Genomic DNA, 19,936 nt, shown 5'->3' with positions numbered 1-19,936 from the left:
CTCAGTAAAATAGGCAACGGCCCTGAAGGTGATTCTCTGAGTTAGAGGGAGATTTATAAACATAGGCACAGGGCTCAAAAGGGAAAAAGGTATCCTAAGCCTTTGAATAGTCACTGGTTAGGCCCCCAGCTGGAGTGTGGTGTCCAGTTCAGGTCACCGCACTTTAGGAAGGGTGTCAAGGGGGCAGAGAGGGGGCAGAGGAGATTTTACCAGGACGGGACTGGCTCGAGGTTCGACCCGGAGAGACCGGGGAAGTCGGACTGTTTTCCTGAGATCGGAAAAGGCTTTAAGGGGCAATTATCAAAGGGGTTCAAAACCATGAACTGCTTTTGAGGGAGTAAATAAGGAGGAATTGTTCCTATTGGTGGAAGGATCAGTAACTGTGATTAAGGTGGATGGGTCAAATGACTGGGGCTGGAGTGGGGAGGTGATAGAAGAATTTATTAAGCGTGAATTGGGGCCTGACAGGCTGGTGGAAGTGGAGCCAATAATAGTGTTGACAAGAAATTGGATTCATGCTTTGAGGGGGAAGGTTTGCAAGAGAAAGAGCTGTGAAGCAGGGTTAACCAAATAGTCCCTTCAAAGCGCCAACACAGTCAGAGCAAACCCATTAGCCCCTTTCTGTGCTGTGCGTTCGGAGAATTCATAAGGTCGGAAGAAATAAGAGCATAAAAATTGGGAGCAGGAGTAGGCCGCTCGGCCCCTCGAGCCTGCTCTGCCATTCAATAAGATGATTCGAATGTGGCCTTAACTCCACTCTCCTGCCTGCGCTCTCCCCCTGCGCCCCCCACCCCCCCACATAACCCGTGGCTCCCTTGTCAGTCAAAAGCCTGCCGGAACTCAGCCTGGAGTATGTTCACCGGCCCGAGCTCCGCTACTCGCTGGAAAGGAGAGTTCCAAACGCCAACCACCCTCTGGGAGAAGACAATCCCCCCTTGGGCCACGGATCAAGTGGGAGACCCGTTATTTTTAAGCCCCACTTCTAGGGTTCCCCACGTGGGGAAACATCCTCTCTGCTTCCCCGCCCCCAACCCTGCGACGATCCCTCGGAATCTTACACGTTCCAATCCGACCACCGGCGGAATGTAACACTCCCTCCCACTTGGCAGGATTAGCCCGGACCACTTGCCAAGGACGGTGGGCTCTGGAGCAGCAAAGGCGCGCGTTCCAACTCCGCGTGACAGGGTCAGGAAGTCCCGCCCCGCTTCTCGTTCCCTCCCTTCCCTTTCACCCTCAGAGACTGCGAGGAAAGGAGGGGCCTTAAAAGGGTTAAAAGCCTTCAATCTGCGCTCGGACGAGAGAGAGAGAGAGAGACAGAGAGAGACAAAAAGAACATAATGCCATCTGTCTTTTCCAGATTAAATGGTATGAATCTTCCCAGTGTGAGAGCGATGGGGCTGGAAGGACATCAGCAGGAAGCTTTGAAAAGGAGAGGGAAAAGATTGGGACAAGTGTTAACAAAGAGCATCCCAGCAAGCAAGCAGAGCCCACCAGAATCAAAATCTTCGATGGAGGGTAAAGTCCCCAAGACATAGGAAACGTGAAGTCTCTAATATGTATCAGTTTATAATTTGTAAGATTTTATATTATTGTGTCTGGCAACTTCGCAGATTTAGAATCTGTCAATGTTTAGTTTCACTGTTTGGTTCTGATTTATCGCACGTTCAAGCGGCAAGAAGCACAGAGGCCACAACGGACATCATCCCATTTACATTTTGCTTCCTTTTCCTATTTGTCCAGCTCAATATTTTCATATTTGTAACAAACTTATCACTTTCCCATTCCCTCACTCTGACAACCCCTCAGTCTGACACTCCCTCACACTGACACTCCCTCACTCTGACACTCCCTCACACTGACACTCCCTCACACTGATACACCCTCACTCTGATACTCCCTCACTCTGACACTTCCTCACTCTGACATTCCCTCACACTGACTCTCCCTCATACTGACAGCCCCTCACTCTGAAACTCCCTCATACTGGCACCCCCTCACTCAGACATTCCCTCACACTGACACTCCCTCACTCTGACAACCCCTCACTCTGACACCTCCTCAAACTGACACTCCCGCAAAATGACACTCCCTCACACTGACACTCGCTCACTCTGACATTCCCTCACTCTGACACTCCCTCACATTGTCACTCCCTCACTCTGACACTCCCTCACACTGACACTCCCTCATACTGACACCCCCTCACTCTGACACTCCCTCATACTGACACCCCTCACTCTGACATTCCCTCACAGTGACACTCCCTCATACTGACCCTCTCTCACATTGTCACTCCATCACTCTCACACCCCCTCACACTGCCACTCACTCACTCTGACACTCCCTCACACTGACACTCCCTCACATTGTCACTCCCTCACTCTTACACTCCCTCACATTGTCACCCCATCACTCTCACACCCCCTCACACTGACACTCACTCACTCTCACACTCACTCACACTGACACTCCCTCACATTGTCATTCCCTCACACTCACACTCCCTCACTCTGATACTCCCTCACATTGTCACTCCCTCACTCTGACACTCCCTCACACTGACACTCCCTCATACTGACACCCCCTCACTCTGACACTCCCTCATACTGACACCCCCTCACTCTGATATTCCCTCACACTGACACTCCCTCACACTTACACTCCCTCATGTTGTCACTCCCTCACTCTGACACTCCCTCACACTGACACTCTCTCATACTGACACCCCCTCACTCTGACACTCCCTGATACTGACACCCCCTCACTCTGACACTCCCACACACTCACACTCCCTCACTCTGACACTCCCTCACACTGCCACTCCCTCACTCTGACACCCCCTCACTCTGACACTCCCTCATACTGACACCCCCTCACTCTGACACTCCCTCACACCGAAACTCCCTCACACTGACACTCCCTCACTCTGACAACCCCTCACTCTGACACCCCCTCAAACTGACACTCCCTCAAAATGACACTCCCTCACACTGACACTCCCTCACTCTGACACTCCCTCACACTGACACTCCCTCACACTGATACACCCTCACTCTGATACTCCCTCACTCTGACACTTCCTCACTCTGACATTCCCTCACACTGACTCTCCCTCATACTGACAGCCCCTCACTCTGAAACTCCCTCATACTGGCACCCCCTCACTCAGACATTCCCTCACACTGACACTCCCTCACTCTGACAACCCCTCACTCTGACACCTCCTCAAACTGACACTCCCGCAAAATGACACTCCCTCACACTGACACTCGCTCACTCTGACATTCCCTCACTCTGACACACCCTCACATTGTCACTCCCTCACTCTGACACTCCCTCACACTGACACTCCCTCATACTGACACCCCCTCACTCTGACACTCCCTCATACTGACACCCCTCACTCTGACATTCCCTCACAGTGACACTCCCTCATACTGACCCTCTCTCACATTGTCACTCCATCACTCTCACACCCCCTCACACTGACACTCACTCACTCTGACACTCCCTCACACTGACACTCCCTCACATTGTCACTCCCTCACTCTTACACTCCCTCACATTGTCACTCCATCACTCTCACACCCCCTCACACTGACACTCACTCACTCTCACACTCACTCACACTGACACTCCCTCACATTGTCATTCCCTCACACTCACACTCCCTCACTCTGATACTCCCTCACATTGTCACTCCCTCACTCTGACACTCCCTCACACTGACACTCCCTCATACTGACACCCCCTCACTCTGACACTCCCTCATACTGACACCCCCTCACTCTGATATTCCCTCACACTGACACTCCCTCACACTTACACTCCCTCATGTTGTCACTCCCTCACTCTGACACTCCCTCACACTGACACTCTCTCATACTGACACCCCCTCACTCTGACACTCCCTGATACTGACACCCCCTCACTCTGACACTCCCACACACTCACACTCCCTCACTCTGACACTCCCTCACACTGCCACTCCCTCACTCTGACACCCCCTCACTCTGACACTCCCTCATACTGACACCCCCTCACTCTGACACTCCCTCACACCGAAACTCCCTCACACTGACACTCCCTCACTCTGACAACCCCTCACTCTGACACCCCCTCAAACTGACACTCCCTCAAAATGACACTCCCTCACACTGACACTCCCTCACTCTGACATTCCCTCACTCTGACACTCCCTCACATTGGCACTCCCTCACTCTGACACTCCCTCACGCTGACACTCCCTCATACTGACACCCCCTCACTCTGCCACTCCCTCATACTGACACCCCCTCACTCTGACATTACCTCACAGTGACACTCCCTCATACTGACCCTCCCTCACATTGTCACTCCATCACTCTCACACCCCCTCACACTGACACTCACTCACTCTGACACTCCCTCACACTGACACTTCCTCACATTGTCACTCCCTCACTTTGACACTCCCTCACATTGTCACTCCCTAACTCTGACCCTCCCTTACATTGTCACTCCCTCACACTCACACTCCCTCACTCTGACATTCCCTCACATTGTCACTCCCTCACTCTGACACTCCCTCACACTGACACTCCCTCATACTGACACCCCCTCACTCTGACACTCCCTCATACTGACACCCCCTCACTCTGACACTCCCACACACTGACACTCCCTCACTCTGACACTCACTCACACTGACACTCCCTCTCTATGATACACCCTCACTCTGACACTCCCTCACACTGACAATCACTCACTCTGACACCCCCTCACTCAGACACTCCCTCATACTGACACCCCCTCACTCTGACACTCCCTCACACCGACACTTCCTCACACTGACACTCCCTCACTCTGACTACCCCTCACTCTGACACCCCCTCAAACTGACACTCCCTCAAAATGGCACTCCCTCACACTGACACTCCCTCACTCTGACATTCCCTCACTCTGACACTCCCTCACATTGTCACTCCCTCACTCTGACACTCCCTCACACTGACACTCCCTCATGCTGACACCCCCTCACTCTGACACTCCCTCATACTGACACCCCCTCACTCTGTCATTCCCTCACAGTGACACTCCCTCATACTGACCCCCCCTCACATTGTCACTCCATCACTCTCACACTCCCTCACACTGACACTCACTCATTCTGACACTCCCTCACACTGACACTTCCTCACATTGTCACTCCCTCACTCTGACACTCCCTCACATTGTCACTCCCTCACTCTGACCCTCCCTCACATTGTCACTCCCTCACACTCACACTCCCTCACTCTGACACTCCCTCACATTGTCACTCCCTCAAGCTGACACTCCCTCACACTGACACTGTCTCATACTGACACCCCCTCACTCTGACACTCCCTCGTATTGACACCCCCTCACTCTGATATTGCCTCACACTGACACTCCCTCACACTGACACTCCCTCACATTGTCACTCCCTCACTCTGACACTCCCTCACACTGACACTCCCTCATACTGACACCCCCTCACTCAGACACTCCCTCATACTGACACCCCCTCACTCTGATATTCCCTCACACTGACACTCCCTCACATTGACACTCCCTCACATTGTCACTCCCTCACTCTGACACTCCCTCACACTGACACTCCCTCATACTGACAACCCCTCACTCTGACACTCCCTGATACTGACACCCCCTCACTCGGACACTCCCTCACACTGACACTCCCTCACTCTGACAACCCCTCACTCTGACACCCCCTCACTCTGACACTCCCTCACACTGACAATCACTCACTCTGACACCCCCTCACTCTGACACTCCCTCATACTGACACCCCCTCACTCTGACACTCCCTCACACCGACACTCCCTCACACTGACACTCCCTCACTCTGACAACCCCTCACTCTGACACCCCCTCACTCTGACACTCCCTCATACTGACACCCCCTCACTCTGACACTCCCTCATACTGACACCCCCTCACTCTGACATTCCCTCACAGTGACACCCCCTCATACTGACCCTCCCTCACTTTGTCACTCCATCACTCTCACACCCCCTCACACTGACACTCACTCACTCTGACACTCCCTCACACTGACACTTCCTCACATTGTCACTCCCTCACACTCACACTCCCTCACTCTGACACTCCCTCACATTGTCACTCCCTCACTCTGACACTCCCTCACACTGACACTCCCTCATACTGACACCCCCTCACTCTGACACTCCCTGATACTGACACCCCCTCACTCTAACACTTGCACACACTCACACACCCTCACTCTGACACTCCCTCACACTGACACTCTCTCACTCTGATACACCCTCACTCTGACACTCCCTCACACTGACAATCACTCACTCTGACACTCCCTCACACCGACACTCCCTCACTCAGACACCCCCTCACACTGACTCTCCCTCATACTGACGCCCCCTCACTCTGAAACTCCCTCATACTGACACCCCCTCACTCTGACACTCCCTCATACTGACACCCCCTCATTCTGACACTCCCTCACACCGACACTCCCTCACTCTCACACTCACTCACACTGACACTCCCTCACATTGTCACTCCCTCACACTCACAGTCCCTCACTCTAATACTCCCTCACACTGTCACTCCCTCACTCTGACACTCCCTCACACTGACACTCCCTCATACTGACACCCACTCACTCTGACACTCCCTCATACTGACACCACCTCACTCTGATATTCCCTCACACTGACACTCCCTCACATTGACACTCCCTCACATTGTCACTCCCTCACTCTGACACTCCCTCACACTGACACTCCCTCATACTGACACCCCCTCACTCTGACACTCCCTGATACTGACACCCCCTCACTCTGACACTCCCTCACACCGACACTCCCTCACTCAGACACTCCCTCACACTGACTCTCCCTCATACTGACACCCCCTCACTCTGAAACTCCCTCATACTGACACCCCCTCATTCTGACACTCCCTCATACTGACACCCCCTCATTCTGACACACCCTCACACCGACACTCCCTCACTCTCACACTCACTCACACTGACACTCCCTCACATTGTCACTCCCTCACACTCACACTCCCTCACACTAATACTCCCTCACATTATCACTCCCTCACTCTGACACTCCCTCACACTGACACTCCCTCATACTGACACCCCCTCACTCTGACACTCCCTCATACTGACACCACCTCACTCTGACATTCCCTCACACTGACACTCCCTCACATTGACACTCCCTCACATTGTCACTCCCTCACTCTGACACTCCCTCACACTGACACTCCCTCATACTGACACCCCCTCACTCTGACACTCCCTGATACTGACACCCCCTCACTCGGACACTCCCACACACTGACACTCCCTCACACTGACACTCCCTCTCCCTGATACACCCTCACTCTGACACTCCCTCACACTGACAATCACTCACTCTGACACCCCCTCACTCTGACACTCCCTCATACTGACACCTCCTCACTCTGACACTCCCTCACACCGACACTCCCTCACACTGACACTCCCTCACTCTGACAACCCCTCACTCTGACACCCCCTCAAACTGACACTCCCTCAAAATGACACTCCCTCACACTGACACTCCCTCACTCTGACATTCCCTCACTCTGACACTCCCTCACATTGGCACTCCCTCACTCAGACACTCCCTCACACTGACTCTCCCTCATACTGACACCCCCTCACTCTGAAACTCCCTCATACTGACACCCCCTCACACTGACACTCCCTCACACCGACACTCCCTCACTCTGACACTCCCTCACACCGACACTCCCTCACTCTGACACTCCTTCACACTGACACTCCCTCACACTGACACTCACTCACTCTGACACCCCCTCACTCTGACATCCCCTCACACTGACACTCCCTCACTCTGACACTCCCTCACACTGACACTCCCTCAGTCTGACATTCCCTCACACTGACATTCCCTCACTCTGACATTCCCTCACTCTGACACCCCCTCACTCTGACACCCCCTCACTCTGACACCCCCTCACACTGACACTCCCTCACACTGACACTCCCTCACTCTGACATTCTCTCACTCTGACATCCCCTCACTCTGACACTCCCTCACACAAACACTCCCTCATTCTGATACCCCCACACTCTGACACTCCCTCACTCTGACACTCCCTCACACTGACACTCCCTCACACTGACACTCCCTCACTCTGACACTCCCTCACACTGACACTCCCTCACACTGACACTCCCACACTCTGTCACTCTCTCACTCTGACACTCCCACACACTGACACTCCCTCACACAAACACTCCCTCACTCTGACACCCCCTCACTCTGACTCTCCCTCACTCTGACACTCCCTCACTCTGACACTCCCTCACACTGACACTCCCTCACTCTCACACTCACTCACACTGACACTCCCTCACATTGTCACTCCCTCACACTCACAGTCCCTCACTCTAATACTCCCTCACACTGTCACTCCCTCACTCTGACACTCCCTCACACTGACACTCCCTCATACTGACACCCACTCACTCTGACACTCCCTCATACTGACACCACCTCACTCTGATATTCCCTCACACTGACACTCCCTCACATTGACACTCCCTCACATTGTCACTCCCTCACTCTGACACTCCCTCACACTGACACTCCCTCATACTGACACCCCCTCACTCTGACACTCCCTGATACTGACACCCCCTCACTCTGACACTCCCTCACACCGACACTCCCTCACTCAGACACTCCCTCACACTGACTCTCCCTCATACTGACACCCCCTCACTCTGAAACTCCCTCATACTGACACCCCCTCATTCTGACACTCCCTCATACTGACACCCCCTCATTCTGACACACCCTCACACCGACACTCCCTCACTCTCACACTCACTCACACTGACACTCCCTCACATTGTCACTCCCTCACACTCACACTCCCTCACACTAATACTCCCTCACATTATCACTCCCTCACTCTGACACTCCCTCACACTGACACTCCCTCATACTGACACCCCCTCACTCTGACACTCCCTCATACTGACACCACCTCACTCTGACATTCCCTCACACTGACACTCCCTCACATTGACACTCCCTCACATTGTCACTCCCTCACTCTGACACTCCCTCACACTGACACTCCCTCATACTGACACCCCCTCACTCTGACACTCCCTGATACTGACACCCCCTCACTCGGACACTCCCACACACTGACACTCCCTCACACTGACACTCCCTCTCCCTGATACACCCTCACTCTGACACTCCCTCACACTGACAATCACTCACTCTGACACCCCCTCACTCTGACACTCCCTCATACTGACACCTCCTCACTCTGACACTCCCTCACACCGACACTCCCTCACACTGACACTCCCTCACTCTGACAACCCCTCACTCTGACACCCCCTCAAACTGACACTCCCTCAAAATGACACTCCCTCACACTGACACTCCCTCACTCTGACATTCCCTCACTCTGACACTCCCTCACACTGGCACTCCCTCACTCAGACACTCCCTCACACTGACTCTCCCTCATACTGACACCCCCTCACTCTGAAACTCCCTCATACTGACACCCCCTCACACTGACACTCCCTCACACCGACACTCCCTCACTCTGACACTCCCTCACACTGACACTCCCTCACTCTGACACTCCTTCACACTGACACTCCCTCACACTGACACTCACTCACTCTGACACCCCCTCACTCTGACATCCCCTCACACTGACACTCCCTCACTCTGACACTCCCTCACACTGACACTCCCTCAGTCTGACATTCCCTCACACTGACATTCCCTCACTCTGACATTCCCTCACTCTGACACCCCCTCACTCTGACACCCCCTCACTCTGACACCCCCTCACACTGACACTCCCTCACACTGACACTCCCTCACTCTGACATCCCCTCACTCTGACATCCCCTCACTCTGACACTCCCTCACACAAACACTCCCTCATTCTGATACCCCCTCACTCTGACACTCCCTCACTCTGACACTCCCTCACACTGACACTCCCTCACACTGACACTCCCTCACTCTGACACTCCCTCACACTGACACTCCCTCACACTGACACTCCCTCACTCTGTCACTCTCTCACTCTGACACTCCCACACACTGACACTCCCTCACACAAACACTCCCTCACTCTGACACCCCCTCACTCTGACTCTCCCTCACTCTGACACTCCCTCACTCTGACACTCCCTCACACTGACACTCCCTCACTCTCACACTCACTCACACTGACACTCCCTCACATTGTCACTCCCCCACACTCACACTCCCTCACTCTAATACTCCCTCACATTGTCACTCCCTCACTCTGACACTCCCTCACACTGACACTCACTCATACTGACACCCCCTCACTCTGACACTCCCTCATACTGACACCCCCTCACTCTGATATTCCCTCACACTGACACTCCCTCACATTGACACTCCCTCACATTGTCACTCCCTCACTCTGACACTCCCTCACACTGACACTCCCTCATACTGACACCCCCTCACTCTGACACTCCCTGATACTGACACCCACTCACTCGGACACTCCCACACACTGACACTCCCTCACTCTGACACTCCCTCACACTGACACTCTCTCACTCTGATACACCCTCACTCTGACACTCCCTCACACTGACACTCCCTCTCTCTGATACACCCTCACTCTGACACCCCCTCACACTGACATTCCCTCACACTGACAATCATTCACTCTGACACCCCCTCACTCTGACACTCCCTCATACTGACACCCCCTCACTCTGACACTCCCTCACACCGACACTCCCTCACACTGACACTCCCTCACTCTGACAACCCCTCTCTCTGGCACCCCCTCAAACTGACACTCCCTCAAAATGAGACTCCCTCACACTGACACTCCCTCACTCTGACATTCCCTCACTCTGACACTCCCTCACATTGGCACTCCCTCACTCTGACACTTCCTCACACTGACACTCCCTCATACTGACACCCCCTCACTCTGCCACTCCCTCATACTGACACCCCCTCACTCTGACACTCCCTCACACCGACACTCCCTCACTCAGACACTCCCTCACACTGACTCTCCCTCATACTGACACCCCCTCACTCTGAAACTCCCTCATACTGACACCCCCTCACTCTGACACTCCCTCACACTGACACTCCCTCACACTGACACCCCCTCACTCTGCCACTCCCTCATACTGACTCTCCCTCATGCTGACACCCCCTCACTCTGACACTCCCTCATACTGACACCCCCTCACTCTGTCATTCCCTCACAGTGACACTCCCTCATACTGACCCCCCCTCACATTGTCACTCCATCACTCTCACACCCCCTCACACTGACACTCACTCATTCTGACACTCCCTCACACTGACACTTCCTCACATTGTCACTCCCTCACTCTGACACTCCCTCACATTGTCACTCCCTCACTCTGACCCTCCCTCACATTGTCACTCCCTCACACTCACACTCCCTCACTCTGACACTCCCTCACATTGTCACTCCCTCAAGCTGACACTCCCTCACACTGACACTGTCTCATACTGACACCCCCTCACTCTGACACTCCCTCGTATTGACACCCCCTCACTCTGATATTCCCTCACACTGACACTCCCTCACACTGACACTCCCTCACATTGTCACTCCCTCACTCTGACACTCCCTCACACTGACACTCCCTCATACTGACACCCCCTCACTCAGACACTCCCTCATACTGACACCCCCTCACTCTGATATTCCCTCACACTGACACTCCCTCACATTGACACTCCCTCACATTGTCACTCCCTCACTCTGACACTCCCTCACACTGACACTCCCTCATACTGACAACCCCTCACTCTGACACTCCCTGATACTGACACCCCCTCACTCGGACACTCCCTCACACTGACACTCCCACTCTCTGATACACCCTCACTCTGACACTCCCTCACACTGACAATCACTCACTCTGACACCCCCTCACTCTGACACTCCCTCATACTGACACCCCCTCACTCTGACACTCCCTCACACCGACACTCCCTCACACTGACACTCCCTCACTCTGACAACCCCTCACTCTGACACCCCCTCACTCTGACACTCCCTCATACTGACACCCCCTCACTCTGACACTCCCTCATACTGACACCCCCTCACTCTGACATTCCCTCACAGTGACACCCCCTCATACTGACCCTCCCTCACTTTGTCACTCCATCACTCTCACACCCCCTCACACTGACACTCACTCACTCTGACACTCCCTCACACTGACACTTCCTCACATTGTCACTCCCTCACACTCACACTCCCTCACTCTGACACTCCCTCACATTGTCACTCCCTCACTCTGACACTCCCTCACACTGACACTCCCTCATACTGACACCCCCTCACTCTGACACTCCCTGATACTGACACCCCCTCACTCTAACACTTGCACACACTCACACACCCTCACTCTGACACTCCCTCACACTGACACTCTCTCACTCTGATACACCCTCACTCTGACACTCCCTCACACTGACAATCACTCACTCTGACACTCCCTCACACCGACACTCCCTCACTCAGACACCCCCTCACACTGACTCTCCCTCATACTGACGCCCCCTCACTCTGAAACTCCCTCATACTGACACCCCCTCACTCTGACACTCCCTCATACTGACACCCCCTCATTCTGACACTCCCTCACACCGACACTCCCTCACTCTCACACTCACTCACACTGACACTCCCTCACATTGTCACTCCCTCACACTCACAGTCCCTCACTCTAATACTCCCTCACACTGTCACTCCCTCACTCTGACACTCCCTCACACTGACACTCCCTCATACTGACACCCACTCACTCTGACACTCCCTCATACTGACACCACCTCACTCTGATATTCCCTCACACTGACACTCCCTCACATTGACACTCCCTCACATTGTCACTCCCTCACACTGACACTCCCTCACACTGACACTCCCTCATACTGACACCCCCTCACTCTGACACTCCCTGATACTGACACCCCCTCACTCTGACACTCCCTCACACCGACACTCCCTCACTCAGACACTCCCTCACACTGACTCTCCCTCATACTGACACCCCCTCACTCTGAAACTCCCTCATACTGACACCCCCTCATTCTGACACTCCCTCATACTGACACCCCCTCATTCTGACACACCCTCACACCGACACTCCCTCACTCTCACACTCACTCACACTGACACTCCCTCACATTGTCACTCCCTCACACTCACACTCCCTCACACTAATACTCCCTCACATTATCACTCCCTCACTCTGACACTCCCTCACACTGACACTCCCTCATACTGACACCCCCTCACTCTGACACTCCCTCATACTGACACCACCTCACTCTGACATTCCCTCACACTGACACTCCCTCACATTGACACTCCCTCACATTGTCACTCCCTCACTCTGACACTCCCTCACACTGACACTCCCTCATACTGACACCCCCTCACTCTGACACTCCCTGATACTGACACCCCCTCACTCGGACACTCCCACACACTGACACTCCCTCACACTGACACTCCCTCTCCCTGATACACCCTCACTCTGACACTCCCTCACACTGACAATCACTCACTCTGACACCCCCTCACTCTGACACTCCCTCATACTGACACCTCCTCACTCTGACACTCCCTCACACCGACACTCCCTCACACTGACACTCCCTCACTCTGACCACCCCTCACTCTGACACCCCCTCAAACTGACACTCCCTCAAAATGACACTCCCTCACACTGACACTCCCTCACTCTGACATTCCCTCACTCTGACACTCCCTCACATTGGCACTCCCTCACTCAGACACTCCCCGACACTGACTCTCCCTCATACTGACACCCCCTCACTCTGAAACTCCCTCATACTGACACCCCCTCACACTGACACTCCCTCACACCGACACTCCCTCACTCTGACACTCCCTCACACCGACACTCCCTCACTCTGACACTCCTTCACACTGACACTCACTCACTCTGACACCCCCTCACTCTGACATCCCCTCACACTGACACTCCCTCACTCTGACACTCCCTCACACTGACACTCCCTCAGTCTGACATTCCCTCACACTGACATTCCCTCACTCTGACATTCCCTCACTCTGACACCCCCTCACTCTGACACCCCCTCACTCTGATACCCCCTCACACTGACACTCCCTCACACTGACACTCCCTCACTCTGACATTCTCTCACTCTGACATCCCCTCACTCTGACACTCCCTCACACAAACACTCCCTCATTCTGATACCCCCACACTCTGACACTCCCTCACTCTGACACTCCCTCACACTGACACTCCCTCACACTGACACTCCCTCACTCTGACACTCCCTCACACTGACACTCCCTCACACTGACACTCCCTCACTCTGTCACTCTCTCACTCTGACACTCCCACACACTGACACTCCCTCACACAAACACTCCCTCACTCTGACACCCCCTCACTCTGACTCTCCCTCACTCTGACACTCCCTCACTCTGACACTCCCTCACACTGACACTCCCTCACTCTCACACTCACTCACACTGACACTCCCTCACATTGTCACTCCCCCACACTCACACTCCCTCACTCTAATACTCCCTCACATTGTCACTCCCTCACTCTGACACTCCCTCACACTGGCACTCACTCATACTGACACCCCCTCACTCTGACACTCCCTCATACTGACACCCCCTCACTCTGATATTCCCTCACACTGACACTCCCTCACATTGACACTCCCTCACATTGTCACTCCCTCACTCTGACACTCCCTCACACCGACACTCCCTCACACTGACACTCCCTCACTCTGACAACCCCTCTCTCTGGCACCCCCTCAAACTGACACTCCCTCAAAATGAGACTCCCTCACACTGACACTCCCTCACACTGACACTCTCTCACTCTGATACACCCTCACTCTGACACTCCCTCACACTGACACTCCCTCTCTCTGATACACCCTCACTCTGACACCCCCTCACACTGACATTCCCTCACACTGACAATCATTCACTCTGACACCCCCTCACTCTGACACTCCCTCATACTGACACTCCCTCACTCTGACACTCCCTCACACCGACACTCCCTCACACTGACACTCCCTCACTCTGACAACCCCTCTCTCTGGCACCCCCTCAAACTGACACTCCCTCAAAATGAGACTCCCTCACACTGACACTCCCTCACTCTGACATTCCCTCACTCTGACACTCCCTCACATTGGCACTCCTTCACTCTGACACTTCCTCACACTGACACTCCCTCATACTGACACCCCCTCACTCTGCCACTCCCTCATACTGACACCCCCTCACTCTGACACTCCCTCACACCGACACTCCCTCACTCAGACACTCCCTCACACTGACTCTCCCTCATACTGACACCCCCTCACTCTGAAACTCCCTCATACTGACACCCCCTCACTCTGACACTCCCTCACACTGACACTCCCTCACACTGACACCCCCTCACTCTGCCACTCCCTCATACTGACACCCCCTCACTCTGACACTCCCTTACACCGACACTCCCTCACTCAGACACTCCCTCACACTGACTCTCCCTCATACTGACACCCCCTCACTCTGAAACTCCCTCATACTGACACCCCCTCACTCTGACACTCCCTGATACTGACACCCCCTCACTCTGACACTCCCTCACACCGACACTCCCTCACTCAGACACTCCCTCACACTGACTCTCCCTCATACTGACACCCCCTCACTCTGAAACTCCCTCATACTGACACCCCCTCATTCTGACACTCCCTCACTCTCACACTCACTCACACTGACACTCCCTCACATTGTCACTCCCTCACACTCACACTCCCTCACACTAATACTCCCTCACATTATCACTCCCTCACTCTGACACTCCCTCACACTGACACTCCCTCATACTGACACCCCCTCACTCTGACACTCCCTCATACTGACACCACCTCACTCTGACATTCCCTCACACTGACACTCCCTCACATTGACACTCCCTCACATTGTCACTCCCTCACTCTGACACTCCCTCACACTGACACTCCCTCATACTGACACCCCCTCACTCTGACACTCCCTGATATTGACACCCCCTCACTCGGACACTCCCACACACTGACACTCCCTCACACTGACACTCCCTCTCCCTGATACACCCTCACTCTGACACTCCCTCACACTGACAATCACTCACTCTGACACCCCCTCACTCTGACACTCCCTCATACTGACACCTCCTCACTCTGACACTCCCTCACACCGACACTCCCTCACACTGACACTCCCTCACTCTGACAACCCCTCACTCTGACACCCCCTCAAACTGACACTCCCTCAAAATGACACTCCCTCACACTGACACTCCCTCACTCTGACATTCCCTCACTCTGACACTCCCTCACATTGGCACTCCCTCACTCAGACACTCCCTCACACTGACTCTCCCTCATACTGACACCCCCTCACTCTGAAACTCCCTCATACTGACACCCCCTCACACTGACACTCCCTCACACCGACACTCCCTCACTCTGACACTCCCTCACACCGACACTCCCTCACTCTGACACTCCTTCACACTGACACTCCCTCACACTGACACTCACTCACTCTGACACCCCCTCACTCTGACATCCCCTCACACTGACACTCCCTCACTCTGACACTCCCTCACACTGACACTCCCTCAGTCTGACATTCCCTCACACTGACATTCCCTCACTCTGACATTCCCTCACTCTGACACCCCCTCACTCTGACACCCCCTCACTCTGACACCCCCTCACACTGACACTCCCTCACACTGACACTCCCTCACTCTGACATTCTCTCACTCTGACATCCCCTCACTCTGACACTCCCTCACACAAACACTCCCTCATTCTGATACCCCCACACTCTGACACTCCCTCACTCTGACACTCCCTCACACTGACACTCCCTCACACTGACACTCCCTCACTCTGACACTCCCTCACACTGACACTCCCTCACACTGACACTCCCTCACTCTGTCACTCTCTCACTCTGTCACTCCCACACACTGACACTCCCTCACACAAACACTCCCTCACTCTGACACCCCCTCATACTGACACCCCCTCACTCTGACACTCCCTGATACTGACACCCCCACACTCTGACACTTGCACACACTCACACACCCTCACTCTGACACTCCCTCACACTGACACTCTCTCACTCTGATACACCCTCACTCTGACACTCCCTCACACTGACAATCAATCACTCTGACACCCACTCACTCTGCCACTCCCTCATACTGACACCCCCTCACTCTGACACTCCCTCACACCGACACTCCCTCACTCAGACACTCCCTCACACTGACTCTCCCTCATACTGACACCCCCTCACTCTGAAACTCCCTCATACTGACACCCCCTCACTCTGACACTCCCTCATACTGACACCCCCTCATTCTGACACTCCCTCACACCGACACTCCCTCACTCTCACACTCACTCACACTGTCACTCCCTCACATTGTCACTCCCTCACACTCACACTGCCTCACTCTAATACTCCCTCACATTGTCACTCCCTCACTCTGACACTCCCTCACACTGACACTCCCTCATACTGACACCCCCTCACTCTGACACTCCCTCATACTGACACCACCTCACTCTGATATTCCCTCACACTGACACTCCCTCACATTGACACTCCCTCATATTGTCACTCCCTCACTCTGACACTCCCTCACACTGACACTCCCTCATACTGACACCCCCTCACTCTGACACTCCCTGATACTGACACCCCCTCACTCGGACACTCCCACACACTGACACTCCCTCACACTGACACCCCCTCACTCTGCCACTCCCTCATACTGACACCCCCTCACTCTGACACTCCCTGATACTGACACCCCCTCACTCGGACACTCCCACACACTGACACTCCCTCACACTGACACTCCCTCTCCCTGATACACCCTCACTCTGACACTCCCTCACACTGACAATCACTCACTCTGACACCCCCTCACTCTGACACTCCCTCATACTGACACCTCCTCACTCTGACACTCCCTCACACCGACACTCCCTCACACTGACACTCCCTCACTCTGACAACCCCTCACTCTGACACCCCCTCAAACTGACACTCCCTCAAAATGACACTCCCTCACACTGACACTCCCTCACTCTGACATTCCCTCACTCTGACACTCCCTCACATTGGCACTCCCTCACTCTGACACTCCCTCACGCTGACACTCCCTCATACTGACACCCCCTCACTCTGCCACTCCCTCATACTGACACCCCCTCACTCTGACACTCCCTCACACCGACACTCCCTCACTCAGACACTCCCTCACACTGACTCTCCCTCATACTGACACCCCCTCACTCTGAAACTCCCTCATACTGACACCCCCTCACACTGACACTCCCTCACACCGACACTCCCTCACTCTGACACTCCCTCACACCGACACTCCCTCACTCTGACACTCCCTCACACTGACACTCACTCATACTGACACCACCTCACTCTGACACTCCCTCATACTGACACCCCCTCACTCTGATATTCCCTCACACTGACACTCCCTCACATTGACACTCCCTCACATTGTCACTCCGTCACTCTGACACTCCCTCACACTGACACTCCCTCATACTGACACCCCCTCACTCTGACACTCCCTGATACTGACACCCCCTCACTCGGACACTCCCACACACTGACACTCCCTCACTCTGACACTCCCTCACACTGACACTCTCTCACTCTGATACACCCTCACTCTGACACTCCCTCACACTGACACTCCCTCTCTCTGATACACCCTCACTCTGACACTCCCTCACACTGACAATCATTCACTCTGACACCCCCTCACTCTGACACTCCCTCACACTGACACTCCCTCTCTCTGATACACCCTCACTCTGACACTCCCTCACACTGACATTCATTCACTCTGACACCCCCTCACTCTGACACTCCCTCATACTGACACCCCCTCACTCTGACACTCCTTCACACCGACACTCCCTCACACTGACACTCCCTCAATCTGACAACCCCTCTCTCTGGCACCCCCTCAAACTGACACTCCCTCAAAATGAGACTCCCTCACACTGACACTCCCTCACTCTGACATTCCCTCACTCTGACACTCCCTCACATTGGCACTCCCTCACTCTGACACTCCCTCACACTGACACTCCCTCATACTGACACCCCCTCACTCTGCCACTCCCTCATACTGACACCCCCTCACTCTGACACTCCCTCACACCGACACTCCCTCACTCAGACACTCCCTCACACTGACTCTCCCTCATACTGACACCCCCTCACTCTGAAACTCCCTCATACTGACACCCCCTCACTCTGACACTCCCTCACACCGACACTCCCTCACTCAGACACTCCCTCACACTGACTCTCCCTCATACTGACACCCCCTCACTCTGAAACTCCCTCATACTGACACCCCCTCACTCTGACACTCCCTCATACTGACACCCCCTCACTCTGACACTCCCTCACACCGTCACTCCTCACTCTGACACTCCCTCACACCGACACTCCCTCACTCTGACACTCCTTCACACTGACACTCCCTCACACTGACACTCACTCACTCTGACACCCCCTCACTCTGACATCCCCTCACACTGACACTCCCTCACTCTGACACTCCCTCACACTGACACTCCCTCAGTCTGACATTCCCTCACACTGACATTCCCTCACTCTGACATTCCCTCACTCTGACACCCCCTCACTCTGACACCCCCTCACACTGACACTCCCTCACACTGACACTCCCTCACTCTGA

At 54.3% G+C, this 19,936-nt stretch overlaps 1 protein-coding gene across 9 annotated transcripts in view; it reads left to right on the top strand.

The window, feature by feature from the left end:
- The window catches only part of hivep2a (HIVEP zinc finger 2a), a 233,573-nt gene that overhangs the window by 181,296 nt on the left and 32,341 nt on the right, over positions 1–19,936 (top strand). For all 9 annotated transcript variants that reach the window (XM_041216534.1, XM_041216540.1, XM_041216537.1 and 6 more), the window contains one exon: positions 1,358–1,515. In XM_041216534.1, the coding sequence (XP_041072468.1) occupies positions 1,358–1,515 (158 nt within the window). The remainder of the gene's footprint in view (positions 1–1,357; positions 1,516–19,936) is intronic.

Source organism: Carcharodon carcharias, chromosome 2 (assembly GCF_017639515.1).
Source record: "Carcharodon carcharias isolate sCarCar2 chromosome 2, sCarCar2.pri, whole genome shotgun sequence".
NCBI classification, from domain to species: domain Eukaryota; kingdom Metazoa; phylum Chordata; class Chondrichthyes; order Lamniformes; family Lamnidae; genus Carcharodon; species Carcharodon carcharias.
Note: the sequence above shows the minus strand (reverse complement) of the source record. Positions and strands in the feature narration are given on the sequence as shown.